The 14857-nt window shown below is 42.9% G+C and overlaps 1 protein-coding gene across 2 annotated transcripts in view; it reads right to left on the bottom strand.

Annotated features, from left to right (window-relative positions):
* Positions 1-237: 237 nt before the first annotated feature.
* CEP170B (centrosomal protein 170B) overlaps positions 238-14857 on the bottom strand; it is a 55192-nt gene continuing 40572 nt past the window's right edge. The window contains exons 13-20 of one of the 2 annotated variants that reach the window (XM_054286705.1): positions 11852-12101; positions 9495-9654; positions 5669-5707; positions 4982-5125; positions 3528-3616; positions 2896-2989; positions 1935-1986; positions 238-1215 (exon numbers count right to left, since the gene is read on the bottom strand). In XM_054286705.1, the coding sequence (XP_054142680.1) occupies positions 980-1215; positions 1935-1986; positions 2896-2989; positions 3528-3616; positions 4982-5125; positions 5669-5707; positions 9495-9654; positions 11852-12101 (1064 nt within the window). In that variant the 3' untranslated portion in view covers positions 238-979. The remainder of the gene's footprint in view (positions 1216-1934; positions 1987-2895; positions 2990-3527; positions 3617-4981; positions 5126-5668; positions 5708-9494; positions 9655-11851; positions 12102-14857) is intronic. The other variant, XM_054286704.1, reaches the window with a different exon arrangement.

Below are 14857 nucleotides of genomic sequence, written 5' to 3'. Positions count from 1 at the left end.
GTGCTGTCAAGTGATTGCACTAGTTCACAGCAACTGTGTAATTGAGTTTATTCCACGAGCCATTGGAACAGATGGTTTTCTTTGCAATTAGGTAATTGCAAACATCTTAGTCTTTGGCCCAGCCAAGAGCATTTGTAGCTCATTACGAAAAGACTGTATATTTAAATTAAAAAAGAAAAGCAGCTTAAAGACAGCATTTGTACCAAAATCATGAAAATGTGGCAAGCTAAATTTTGCACCTACCCCAAACTTTGGGTCTGAAAGATAATCAAAAATAGTAGGTGTATCGGTAGTCTTTACATTCATACCATTATTAACTTTTATACTTTCCCAAGAGAAAAAAAAAAGGGTTTATTCTGTCTTGTTTTCGTTTTTGGACTGAAAAACAGATGCACAACTTCAGTGTGGCTTCTTTTTTATGACTGCTGAAAGGAAATCTTACACAACTGCAAGTAAGGGTTTCTCTCAGAAACCCATGATATTGCACAATTGTTCTGTTGGATTTGCAAGTTGATTCCAACAGAGTTGTAATGCTTCACTTGTACACTTCAAAAAAATTCAACCAAATAAAACCCAAACAAATATAGTACCAAAAAGGTGTGTTTTTTTTTTTTCAAATTGAGCCTCATTACAACTTAATAGTTATAAACAGGCCAATGCAAGAGCACTTTAGCCTCAGCAGTATTGAATGGAAAATATGCAAAGCCTGTTTTCTTATGGCACACTGGAAGAATAAATAAATGAGTAATTTAGTAAAAATCAGATTGCCTCTGTGCTGAGTATGTGCTGCTCCACAGTGCTAGTCTTGTTTAAAAGGCATACACAGACTTTCCATTCACCCTCACAGCATAGATTTTTCTTTTTTGTGCAACATGTTAGCAATCTAAAGAACTGCTCCACACAAACTGTCCACAAACCACTCATACACAATACTAATGCAACAGTAGATTACAGTATAACAGCAATACAAAATATTGTATCAGATCACATATTTCTCTCCATCTGGAATGAAATTCGAATCTTGCAAGCTAGAAGACCCACAGTTCGATTTCTGAGCGTAGTTCCTCATCTGTGGTAGGGACAAAGTCTCCAGTGTGGACCCAGAATTGTTAGCAGTCCTGACTTTAGTGGCTGTAGATTGTTTAGCAGCAGAAGATGCTTTGTTACTGGCGACTATATCCAAGTTTCCAGTAGGGTCAATGATGGCATTTATGACTAGGGGAAAAATAAAAAAGAGACATAAACTCATTAGCAGCACTCAGCAAAGTTTCCAAACAGAAGTTTGCTACCCTCATTTTGAAAGCAGTAGAACTGTAAGCAGTACTTCTGTTCATCTTAGTCAGGTTATTTTGCTCATTAATACCTTCAGGTCTAAACAGCTTTAACAAGCAAAACCTCTCCCAGACTCAAGAGATGTGGACTCTCAACTTTCTGGTTAAATTGGAAAAGACAAACTAGAGCAGCCAAATGGCAAGCTTTTAGCAGGAGCCCAGAATGATGCCTGGATGTTTTTACATGTCTTTATTACACTTTTAGATGATGCAAGAGCTTGTCTTGTTTTTCCTAGTGCAGAGATCTATGTGCAAAATTCAAGTCCAAAAAGCACAGCTTTACTGGCTGAAAGAGCTGCTAAATACTATTTCATCAGACCAGTCCTGCACCATTTTATCTTATGGGAATATGCTAATTACCACAAAAAAAGCATTTCCATAGCAACAGCTTCTACATTTCAATAGTAAAATTTTTCCTCAAAACAGGCAGTGTAAGATAAATCTCCTGTTAATTCCCTATGCATTCATCAGACAGCACTGTGGTAACAGCCTGAACTTCTGCATCCTTTCTCAGCTTTCACTGACAAATCAGGCCAACAATACTTTATTTTGTGCAACTCTACTGGCATTTGAGAGACAACAGGAACATTTTAGATAACCAACCTTCAAGCTGTTTTTGAACTCGCCTGAGCTCCTTCAGGATAGAACTGATTTCCTAGAAACAAAAGCATCAGAATGGAAAATTAAGCAACAAAGTACTCGACCGACACAGAAATCAAGTCTTACTGCTTCTGCATTATCTGATCAAGAAGATTCAAGGTCAGGCCCAACCTTGCTCATTTACCAGTAAAGCTGTACTGAGGGGCATTTGGTCAGTGCACAGGGAGCCTGCTCTGCACTGTGTCACCAAGAGCTGCTACAGCATTTTCATATTCATAGCCAGAGGGGCTTTTATGAAATGCTACACCTGTACAAACACTCCTCCTTAGCATGAAATACACAAAGATATTTATAAACTCAACTCCTAGACCAGACAGGGTATTTGGCCACATTTATACTGCTGCACAGGTCTAGCACGAGGTTGTTTAGCATTAATCATATTCACTGGGTCTACTACTGCCCTTAAATCCTTACTGACAATCCCCTCCAAGGACAGTGAAAGGCCATGAGAACACAAGCACCATCTTGAGAGGCTGAATCACGTGAGTGAATGCACCCTGAGGTGGATTTTTACTGCCCTAATATCAAACAGTTCCAGGTGAGGAAAACAAACATTCGTGAGGAACACCTGTCTGCAACTGAAGCTGTGGAACCACATGGCAGGTGACCCTCTGGTAAATGTTTAAATGAGGCCTAATGACCCTGAACTTCTACACCTGTTAAAAAACCCAGGCTTTGAAGATCATTTGCAAAGGAACAGGGAAAGGGTTTGGTGAAACAAAACCACAGAAGGAACTCACTCTGTGACACTTCAAACAGTAACAAAATCCAGCAGTTCAACACATGAAAATGGACCAGAAATTCCAGAAATGGATTTGAGAAGGGTCAGACATTGTTGGTTTGGTTTCTTACAAAGCTTTCATGGATCAAGTCTTTAGTATTTCACTTGTTTGCATGGACTTACTTTGTTTGATGTTTTCAGAATTGGCACTTCATTTTCTGAATTGATTTTGGCCTCCATTTCCTCCCAGGTCCTTTCTGAGTTTTGAAACAGAATCCTGTAATACAAAAGTAGAGGAGATCTTAAAATTGCCATCAAAAAACTGCTTGTTTAAAAGACTTAATTATCACAAGATGTGGCAACAAAAGAGATTAGTGGATTAGAAGCTGGATAAAGCAACTTTCAGCTGATTTAGGAACAATCCAAAGTCCTTCCCTCTGATGTCTCTAGAGCAACAACAAACTTTGAAAAGATTTCACAAGCTTGGTAACATATTGCATATTTACAAGAGCCTTGTAAAAAGAGACAATCCACCAGTTTTCTGCTCTATCTTCTGCACAGGCAGCATTTCAAAACCAAGGCATCAACAGGCAAATCCAGCATCCAAATTCCAAAGGCCAAAGATATGAGGAAAAGTGATAGCAAATAATCATATTACCTCTGGTTCACTGCACACACACTATTTCCTACATGTAGATTTCCTGCATCTAGATTACAGAACTTTCAAGACAACAGTACAATATCTTCCACAAGTAGCAAGCCAACAAACTCACCAGCAAGTCAATATTTCAGGCCAGGGATAAGAAGTTACTTACTTCATTTTTTCAGCGAGGTTTTCTGTATTTTCACGGATTGTATGTGATAACTGGGACACTGGGTTCAACATCAGATTGTCAAAGATTACCTAAAATATGAGGACAGATTGGAAAACTTTTAGCAAAAGCAGCATATTACAAAACAGGAATTTTTTGTACAGTAAATCATCCCCACTGAAACATCTTTGTGTGGATGATACTTGAAGTTCAGGGGAGATTAAGATGATGTGAGGCTTTATTGCAGCACTTTGGCAAAAAAGTTAATACCAACTTGTTCAGACTTTTGCTAGAGACAGAGCTGTTTGCAGTAACATAAGCATTTAAGCATTTCTGAAAGAACAGCACTTAGGACTTTCCACACACACAAAAAACCCCAAAAAACCCAAAAGTCAAATCAGAATGCAAGAAGCCCCACAAACAGTTGAAACTACCTAACATGACACATATAAGTTCAAATCACCTTCACAGCCAGGTATCCCACCATGTTATATTCTGATTTAATAAAATACTATCAAACCCCAAATATTCAAGTCCTGTGGCTCAGCAGAGCCTCCAGGCTTCTGCCAGGAAAGCCCACACCAAGCTGGGGGCACTCTGAAGCTGCACCCTTTATCCAGCCTTGGCACTTCTCTACAGGAGAGGAAGGAACTGATTCAAAGCAGCTACAGGACAGGATCAGTTCCAGTGGCTCAGCCCACAGTCCCTGTGTGAGTCACACTCCACCTCCAGACTGGCTGTGCAGGAGCCAGCTCTGCCCCTCTGCCCCCCTGAAGCCTCTGCCCAGCTCTTCCTTCCCACCACAGCAGGCAGGAGCAACAGCCAGTGCTGGATCAGCAGCTTTCTCCTCCTCTTCCTGGCACCATCACCCCTCATCCCAACACCATCCCCAGCCTCCAGTGCAGGCCAGGCTTTCCCAGCCTTTAGCATCACCCCAGTGATTTGCAGGTCACCCTGCATGTAACATGGGAGGGAGCAATGCTCAGACTGCAGCCCAGCTGTGCCACCAGTCACACACCCCTCCCAAGGTCCAGATCCTGCCACTGCTGCTCCACGAGCAGCTCTAACCAGGATGCCAGCTGCAGAACAGTGCCATTAAACTATCAGTGCTTCAGATTTCAAAGTTGAGATGTTTGAGCTCTTCTCTAAGACAGCAGTGAAACAGCCTAAGAAGGCTCTGACACTGAATGTGTGCTCCCAAAAACAGGAGACCAAGCCTCAGGTTTTACTGGCATTTTACACAAGATGGGAAACTTCCAGTCACTACTGGCAAGATGGGTGGTTCTGTTCCTCTGTTTTCTTTTAAAACACTGTTTTATACCCACACATCAGGGCTGCTGAGAAGTGTGGGTTTGGGGTTTTTTTGAGCAGCCTCCTTTGGCAGCTTGCAAAGAACAAGAAGACATACAGCAGCTTAAAACCATGTCATATATAAAGTAAAGAAAAAGGTGGCCTGCCTCCTCACGGTTTCTTGTCCTTGTTTTTCTTGAGGGATCCTCTTCTCTATTATCATTCATATTTTGGTCGAAATCCTTCAGTTCCACTGATCCCGGAGGCACTTTCTGGTAGTTCAGACTTGCTTCTGGAATGTGCTGCACCAACTTGGAAATAATGAGTAATGAGTCATTAAAAATTAGTAGGGAAAGCAGGCTCACAGGCACTCACTGCAGGTATTGCAGATTTAGAGGAACACTGATTCACTTAAGTCTTGTTCAGACAGGTATGGGCTCGTAAGCGAATTATTAGACCCCAATCCTGCAAGTGCCTGCCCACTGGAGTCATACCACAAAACTCTGTGGAGTATTCTACTTTAAAACTTTGAGTCTTGAGCATGTATGGAAAAGTAAATCTTTGTCTTTTTTGAATTTAGCTAAAACTCAAAAGGACCCTGTTTTCCCATATCTTATGTCTTAATACATCAATGCAACATTAAAGACACACTCAAATTAACCAGAAACCATTTAGTAACACATGAAAGAGATGAAAAAGCAATACAAAACCACTAAAAAAGCAAATAATTAACAAGAAGAACAGAAACGACAAGACAGTTACTCTTGTTGGGTTTACTGACAAAACCTTTAAAAGAAGGGGAAGAAAATAACAGTGACAAGACAGATACAAAAATAATGGGATGGAAAGTGCACCTGAGATGGATATGCCAGCCGAAAAGATCTACGAGCAATCTGTGTTAAAACAGAAACAAAGAGATCAATGCTAGTGAATGACTGTGACAGCAAGTATCAAAGAGAACACAGGGTTTGGGGTTATTTGGGGTTGACATTCCCAAAAGCACATTCCTGAGGACCAGCACTTGGTGCCCACCCCCCATCATGCACTGAAGCCCACGGAGATCCTGTCAGCAGCCAGCTCTGCTGAGGTGGCCTCAGGCAGATTCCCAGTTATCCAAACTGGACTGTGCTGAGTGAAATCCAGAGTGCTCTGGGAAAGGGATGAACACCCAGCCCAAGAGGCTCTTTGGCTGGCAAAGCACACAGCTCCTTGTGAGGAAACTGTGTGCCATCCAAGGGCCAGGCTCCCCACACTATGCAGCAGCACTTGGGTTATACACAGGCAGCAGGTGTGAGATATTACAGCACAGGGGCAGAACAGCCAAAATATTTAGCTAATAAGCCTCCTTTCACAAAGGGCAGAAACAGTAAGTTAGGCTGACTGCAGCAGTAAAAGTGTCAGAAGGGAATGAGATATTCCTACAGTGAGCAGGTCTCAGCACAACCAGCTGAAAACAAGGCAAGGACAGCACCTGCTCCACCATCCCAGATTCTGTACATGACCTGTTCTGTTCTCACATTTTCTGTAAGCACTTCCTCTTGTTGTACCAACACTCATACTGAGTACGCTACACAACAATTTAACAAACTTAATCAGGCTGTTCAGGTTTTGTTACATCGTTATCAACTTTTTTTTTTAAAAGACCTGCCAAAAGAATTTTATGCAGGGCTAAAATTTGCAGAAGTAGCCAGTGATTTGGGATGACCCAACCGGACTGTGTTTGCAGCAGCTGAGGTTTAAGTTAGATGGCCAAGTTCTGCAGAAAGCTGGGTCCTACAAAACCTACACATCCCCAAAGCAAGGCATCCCAAACAACCCAAGGCTTTGGTAAACAGGAAATATTAAGGTTTCATCCTTGCTGAACTCTTTTGTTCTGTTTTGTTGTTTTTTTTTTTTAAATTTGCTTAATTTGTAGCAGTACTCAGCTCTGTATTCCAAGAATCTATCTTATCATAAACTATACAGCTGAGCCTAGAAAAACAAAACCACCCCAAACATACACTGGGGAAATGGAAAGCCTCCTTTGCAAACATCCAAGCCAGCACTGAACCTGGCAGAACAGAAAGTGAAGAATAAGGTTTAAATCTAAGGCTCCACCTTAACTTATAAGGAGATACTCCTCATTTAAACTTTAACTAAGCTTCTTAATGAAACTAATTTAAAAAGCAGTTCATTTGAGGCTGAGAAATGCCAACCACACACTGGTCCCAGATGATGTTTCTGGTACAGCATTAAACACTCAAAAGTGATTCCAGTATCAGTACTTATTTTTCCTGCATTTTCCCCCACTTTTTTGGAATAGATATAAATATTTAGTACTAAAATGCAGAATGAAATACAACACTGCATAAGCCATTGCAGCATAAGAGACACCCACACACAGAAAATTTTTCTTATTCACATAATTCCTTCTATCAGATCTTTCAATATATTACTATTATAACCATGGTAGCTATTTCTCACCACATGTCCTTTCCAAGAATATTTAATATAAAGTTGTTTGATAAACACAAAATTCACAGTGCTTAGCATCACACACACTGATCTTCAGAAATTTCCCAGCAGCTTCTCTGCATCAAGCCAAAATTATTAATTCAGCACAGTTTCAACAACACTCAGACTGGGGGAAGCAGGCATGGCAGTGCACTGGTGCTGAATCTGGTCCAGTGCCAAAGATGAGGTGTCTGTTTACTAAACTCACATCAGTTTATACTGTTGGCATTCATAACAAGACCCCCAAGCTGCACTCTTTAGGATTGAAAGCTATTCAGGATCTGGCTCCACATCTCAGCACTGCCAGCAGAAAGCCCTGCTGATGGAACCTGCTCCTGGCTATCAATCATGTCAGGCATCAACACCAATGCACTTTGGCATTTTGGGTGTACTCAAATGGCCTGCCAGATGCTGGCCCTGCTGAAACCATGCTGATATCCACTCCTGCTCAGAGGAAGCCTCATTAGAAGCCTTTAGAGTGTTTTCAGCCACTACCTGAACACACCAAAGGTTATGGCTCCTGATCTGTCTTCACTGATTAATATCAGTGCTTCATCCTTCACACCACTGTAAGATCTCAAAAACTGCTCTGGCAGGGGGCACTGCCAGGAGTTCCCTACAGTGTGACAGTCCTGAATTTGCTCTCCTGACTGTTGTGAGGGACTGGCTGGCATGTCCCACACAGCAGCACTGCAAAGCCACAGTGAAACCCTCATCCAGGTCTGAGCAATCCTGGGTTTGTGATTCTGCTATTCATCACCTGTCATTTTGCACAGAGCAGAAACACTGTTCTCCAGGTGTCCCCCTCTAGCAGCCCCCTCTGTAAGAGCTGAGTTATGGCTGAACCCTTCAGTGGCACCCCAAAAAAAAGCAGGGATGCTGCTCTTCCTCCCCTGCTTTCCTGTAAGCAAGTGGGAGCCCAGTAAAATGTTTCATTTGCAAGTCACAAGTACAGTAGGCATGTCACCTTTACTGCTTGAAAAGAATAATACAAAAGGCAGCCTGGCAGGTGTGGCACTTGGAAGGAAACAAAGCAATAAAACACTTTATCTCAGAGCCTGCAGTTATTGTGAAACATTTGTGCACTTTGGCTCCAAAAGGCCCCAGGACAAACCCCTCCCTGAGCAGGCTGCAGCTGATCTCAGTTTAGCACAACCACAGCCACGCTCGCCTGATCTTCTGGGTATTTCCCTAAACTTGATCTAGTGCTGACCACAGCAGGATCACGGGGCCTCCAAGGACCCTCTTGGCAGAGTAACAGGCTTGGTCTCAGCTTTGAACCCTGCCTAGGATGGGTCTGCAATTCTCACAGCAGTCAAAGACAACACGGGGCCAGGGGAACCATCTGAGCAGCAGAGAGCTGTGTATTTTTTAAGCCCACACTGGCGGTACACAGGAGGGAATTTGGATTTAAACAGTAGCAAAGGCAATTTTGCTTCAGCATCTGAAGCCTCCTGGTGACCTTGCAGCAAAATTTGAGCTGAGCTGGTCCCTGTGCTACAGCACTGGTGAAACAAATTAAGAAATTGCCTCTCCTTCCCAGCCTAGTGTGGACAAACTGAGCTAAGCAGTTTGGGAGGAAGCCACAACTTCACTGAAGGGCTGGGGGACAGCACTTCCCAAGCTACCTGCCTGCCTCCCTGCCCAGCTCCCAGAGTCCTTGCCCTCCTCCATCAATACTCAGATGGAGGGAAGGGATTCCAGCAACACCTGCACAGCATTTCAACAGTCCTGGCAGAAAGGACACAGCAGAAGACAAAAACACAGCTGACACAGAGAGTGCAGCCAGCACACACGGTCAGTGCCTTCTGTGAAACAAAGAGGAAGGCTCTGGCTCCCCAGCACAGCAGCACAACACATCCTCTCCATCCTGTTCCTCAGATGCAAATTTCAGGGACCAGCATCCAAACAGAACCCTTGGGAAATTATATGATTCTGGCTGTGGCAGAGAGGAGAAAATAAAGAGCACCCTAAACAGGCTGCAGATGGTCTTTCTGGTGGTGCTTTTTAGGAAGACAAGGAATGAAGGTTTTCAGTGCTGCAGTTGGTCTTTCTAGTGGGGCTTTTTAGGAGGACAAGGAATGAAGGTTTTTCAGTGCTGCAGCAACTGGGGACGCTGCCCTGGTCTCCCATGTCCCAGGCACTCACTAGCACCGAGGGGCAGAGATGCCAGTGATCCCACCTTACCTCCTCTCTGGCAGATATGGTGGAAGCTGGAGTGTTGGGCACAGAGCTGAGGCAGGGGCTGGGTCCTGTCCCCGAGGAGCTCTGGGAGTCCCCATCTCCAGCAACGTCGTGAATCTCCCGAGCAAGGATGGCCACATCCTTCACCAAGGTCTGGCTGAGCCTGAAGCACGGGCAACGAAGCAGAACCATCAGCACACAGAATGCAACACTCCTCACGTTCATCACATATAAAAAAGGAGCCACAAAAGGTTTGTGGAAACTATAAACTCTGCAGAGGCTAGGGCAAGCAGGGCTTTTTGGGCTGCCTTGGCAGGGTGCTGAGGAACGTTCTAGCTGCATAAAAAGTTAATCTCCTTCCCTCCTGAATCCAGCTTCAAAGTGGAGAACTGATATAAAGCAAATTCTAGTGACTACACATTGCCAGAAAGTAGAGACAATTCATAAAAAAAATTTATGCTATTGCTCCCCCACCTATTCACTCTACTTCTTTCTCTTGTTTGTTTGTTTTCTTAACACAGTACAGTTAATTTTTCTTCCTGGGTCTTGTTTTCCATTAAAAAGTACATACAGGGGAAAAAACTTTTTTTTTTTTTTACTGAAAGAAAAAACCTCAATTCCTCTTGCATTTTCCTTGTGGTCTGTAGACTGAAAATCACAATATGCCTCCACATTCTCCACAAGAGCTGAGGGATTATGAGGATAAGCATGGCATACGTTAGAGGGATCTGGTTTTCAGAAACCAAATCTTGAAACTTCAAGCCCCTTGACAGGTGTCCAGTTAACATTCAGTGTTGGCAGGACCTTGCTCTATCTGCTTTAGAGCTCAAAAACAGTTCCTAAGTCTCTGGATTGTTTGTAGTAGAGCTTTAATAAAACTCCTTCAGACCAGAAGTAGCTGCTGTGGTAATTTTAAGGAAAACTTCCATGAGAAAATATAATCTTACAGCTAGATTCATTTGAAACAACTGTCTTCTTTTAATGAAAAAAACCAAAACAGCCTACCAAAAAAAACACCAAAACACCCCACCCAAGAAAAAACCCCATGTTATTATGGAATATTCCAAGTTGGAAGGCACCCACAAGGGAAACAGGCAATGTGATAAAACTGTCAGTTCATCAAAACATTTCCTTGGAAAGAAAATGCACACTTGAACTAATAAAATGCAGACTGAGCTGCCTGCACAAGGTAACCCCTCTCTGTGCTGGTTTGGATAGAGCTGTCACCAAACACTTCCATTATGTGACTCACTACTGTAAACAAGTGGCATTTTCCCTTTTAACTCTCCCTGACTCCTCTAAACCCCTCCCAGTTAATTCGGGAGCAGCAAGGGAAACCAGAGCTGCAATTAGCAGGCAGACTCTGTGACAGAGCCCTGCCAGACGAGGCTGACGCAACCCTGTATTTATAGCTGCTGAGAGCCCCAGCTCCCCGGTGCTGGGAGTGCTGCTGGGAGGGAAGCTGGCATCTCACACACACACACACACACACACTGTGCAGCACAGGTAGAGCAGCCTGCTTTAAAGGCTGACACACTTTCTAGCAGCTTGACAGCAACTTTCAGCAAGAAAAGCCCTTTCGAGGTGAGCGCGGCAGCGGCGAGGGTGATGTGGCCAAAAGCAGACACAAGGCAGCTTCCTCAGGCAAAAGTATTTCAAGTATGGCCAGTACAATGGAAGACCAGTATTTCTGGAAAGTTGGCATAACACAGTTGCATATTAGAGATGACAAACCTCAAATGCCACTGTTTAAAAAAAGAATCTATTTGCTTTATTGCTGAAGCCCTCCAGGCAACCAACAGACCACCAGTACACAGCAAGCACCGTATCCAGGGACATCAAGCTAAGCAACGATTCATTTATATACAAGGTCTAGACAGGTTCAGATTCAGTTGTGCTAAGCAAAGAGGTTTCTGCCCTGCAGCTATTTCTTACTGCTCCCTGACCAGCTTCAGGCAAAGCAGCTTCAACAGTTTACATATTCAGTCTTTGCTAATCCATTTGACTTCCTCTGCAGAGAATTAAGAGAGTTCACACTAACCACACCATACATACACACGCATACTGTGACTTCCAGCAGAGAGCAGAGTTATGCAGGTATAAACAATTAGATTTCCCACAGCTTGAACAAGAAACAAACCAAGAGACAATGCCCTGCACCATGGCCTTCTGTAGACACAAGGTACAACCAGCACATCCAGGCTGTAAAGGCTCATGAAACCCTTCCAAGTCAATGTTCATATATAAAGGATATGTGGGCACACAAACAACACTACCCCCACACCTGGGTTTGATTTGAACACCAAGGAGAGAACAACCCATTTTCAACTCGTGGGTTAACAGATAAAGCCCCACCTCACCTGGCTATTTCTGCTATCTCTGCTGTTTGAGCAATGAAGCCGTAGGGGTCAGGGTTGTCATCAAAATCTTCATCCTCATCCGTTTCTCTGCCGTTGTGCTTCTGCTTGCCCAGCCCAGAGCCACGTATCCTCGGTGTTTGTGTGGCTGTTGAAGTATGGGAGCGTTTGTGTTTAGGGGAGCTGTGATTTGAGCCATATTCCTCCTCCGAAGTGGAAGTGTAATCTGAACCCTGTGGTCTCCGCCTTGATGCTTATAAAAAATGAATTGGTTTCAGACCGAGGACAGTAGTCAAGAGTAACTACAAAAGGCTGAAAGGTAACACAAAACTAGCCCAAGAGCACAAGGAAAGTAGAGTTTCTGTGCAGATCTTAAGTTAAAATACCACATTTTCTGAGCTTATTTCAAAGTTGAGCCCCTCTATGGCTCCCATTCACTGTACAAATTTGGAGTGGAAAATTCCAATGGAAAATCATAATGACTGTGTTAACACCTCCACTGTAGTAAATTACTACCACAGTCTTGGCTTTCCATGCACAGAAGCTCTGTGTGTAAGTAGCACACATTTCAGACTCCTCATAGTCCCACAGAAGTCCTTTTCTGAAGAGAGCCCAATTTTCAAGCCTGCAGATACCTTTCTAATTAGCTTCAAGTACAAGCAGAAGGAGGGGTTTTGGAGTGAAGAGTAGACTGTTGGTGCTTGGTGTTATTTGCAAGAGTCCACACCCTGTGTTCACCTCCTGCCTCACAATTCACCATTAATGACACTCTACAAGGAAGTGTTCACAGTCAGGACTGGCTCCAAGCCCTGGAGCCAAGTGGAAGCTGCTCACTTTTCCCAACTTGTTCTGCAGATCTGTGGACACCCGGGTCTTCCTTGCATGGGAAATGTCAAGGCGTCCTTGTTTGAAAACTGGGCTCCCAATGTTTGCTGCCTCACTATACTCTCTACAGGTACTGCTTCATTCCCTTCTGTCCACCCCTGGAGAATGAAGACCCACCAAACACAGAACCAGACGAGTTATTTGGAATTACAACACTGAAAAACTTCACTGTGTTACCAAGACAATCCTAACACTGAAACACTACCTGTGAATTAAGTCAGCATCATACACCATACAAACAAAACCAACTAATTTGGTGTGTAAGATGCAGGTAGAAACTATAGATAATTACTGTATAGTGAAAGAAGAATTCCTAGACATTGCTATCTCACCCGTAGCTACAACAATGCCTTGGCTTAGGATATTTATATATGTAATAAAAATAAATTTGCTCATATTCAATTCATAGAGTTGCGTCTCTTTTTTTAATGCAGTTTTAGAATGAAGAGGTCACCCTGTCACTGAACAGCAATTTTAAAATGATGAGACTCATTTTCTATCTCTGTATGCTAAGGGAAATCAGAATCAGCTCCCTCAGTATCATTTAAATTACCCTGAGTAAACAAATTGTGCACACAGAGGAGCATGGGAGACAGGCCTTTAGCTCTCAGAACTGGTAACTTGGGTAATTCTGATCTTATCTGTGACTTTCACAGAAAGCTACTTCAGATGGCCCAACAATATACCGGCATTTCTTGTCTCATGGGCAGACAGTTCATGCTGTTCCTCCACTAGTGAGATTAACTTTCTCCCACTGGGAGAGTTGGAACTCCTGTGGTTAGCTAAACACGAAGAACTCCTGGAATAAATCAGCAACATCTGCCTCCCTATCCCCTAGGCCTGACACTCAAAGCTTTCAAGGGTTGTTGTATCGTGCTAAAAAAAGTCTTGATGGCACAGTGCAAGAGTCCAGTTTCACAACATGTCACTCAGGTTGCAGGAAGGGAGTTCTAGCTGCTGATTTGCTATGTCTACACCAGCATTAGTACAGGAGCATGGATCACACAACAGCAAGCACAATGAAGCTCGAAATACACCAGCGTGTACTCAGAGCTTGCACAAGGTTCACAATCCTATCAAAGAATTAGGAGGTTAGTATTTTAAGAGTGACTAATTCAGAGGAAGGATTAGCATCATCTGCTGCAACTATGGACAAGGAAAGGTGTTAGCATGCTGCTACAGAGGTGTGGAAATCAAAAACCAATTCATTTAAATAAAGAACTGGCCAACACTTATCATTTTTCTCCGAATGATTTGAAGCCTGTGGTCCAAAGGCAGAGGGAGTGCAAAGAGCACCTCCTGTTTGGAAAACTGACCACATTATCTTGCCTTAAATTTGTTTATCAGCATTAACAAGAAGTTAACAATAGCATCATCTCAAAAAAAGACAAGAGCAGAGACTGTACATACTGTTTTAGCTTAATCACATTCTGATTTACATGCATATACAAGTGTGTAAGGAAAAAAATCACTAAAATTAAAGGTGAAGCTGAATGTACTAAAACAATCCAAAACAAGCAGCAAATAACATTTTTAGCATGCAATAAAAATTAATACTGCAAGGGAGATAAATACTCAGCTGTATGAAAATATATTAAAGGACACATCCAGAACTCCAAGACCCCTTACAAAAACATGAAACTGCTGAAAATAGCATTCTACTGAGAAATCCAGCCAAAGGGGTTCTTCCTGTCCCTCTGGCTACCAATCATTCCTAAAATCCTAAGCAAACACATTTGCTTTGCCACATCTGTTGCTTCTCAAGGACTACAGGCATTGTCCTGAACTTAAACCAAAGGTTTCAGGAACAATCTCCCATAATTAATTACCATCCCAAAGTTGTCATCTGAATTGTCCCCACCTCTTAATTGAAGGCTAATTTCAATATGACAAATGCTGATTTTTCAAGGGTCTATTGAGTGCTCAACTATAGGGCAATGTAATTCCTACATTCCTACCTCTGCCTCATGGGAACCCCAACTCTGAACCTGCCTTAGCTGTGGCCAAAGTCAGTGAAAATACATAGAAGTGTCGATCTCATGAGGTAATCAACGTGCAGTGTCCAGCTCTGTATTTGTATTTTCAGGACAACAAGGGAACAGCTTTCACAACACAGGGACATAT

Source organism: Melozone crissalis, unplaced genomic scaffold, assembly GCF_028551555.1.
Source record: "Melozone crissalis strain CALT ecotype California unplaced genomic scaffold, PUWL_Pcris_2 ptg000056l_1, whole genome shotgun sequence".
Lineage (NCBI taxonomy): Eukaryota > Metazoa > Chordata > Aves > Passeriformes > Passerellidae > Melozone > Melozone crissalis.
This window is presented reverse-complemented; position numbering and strand designations above follow the sequence as displayed.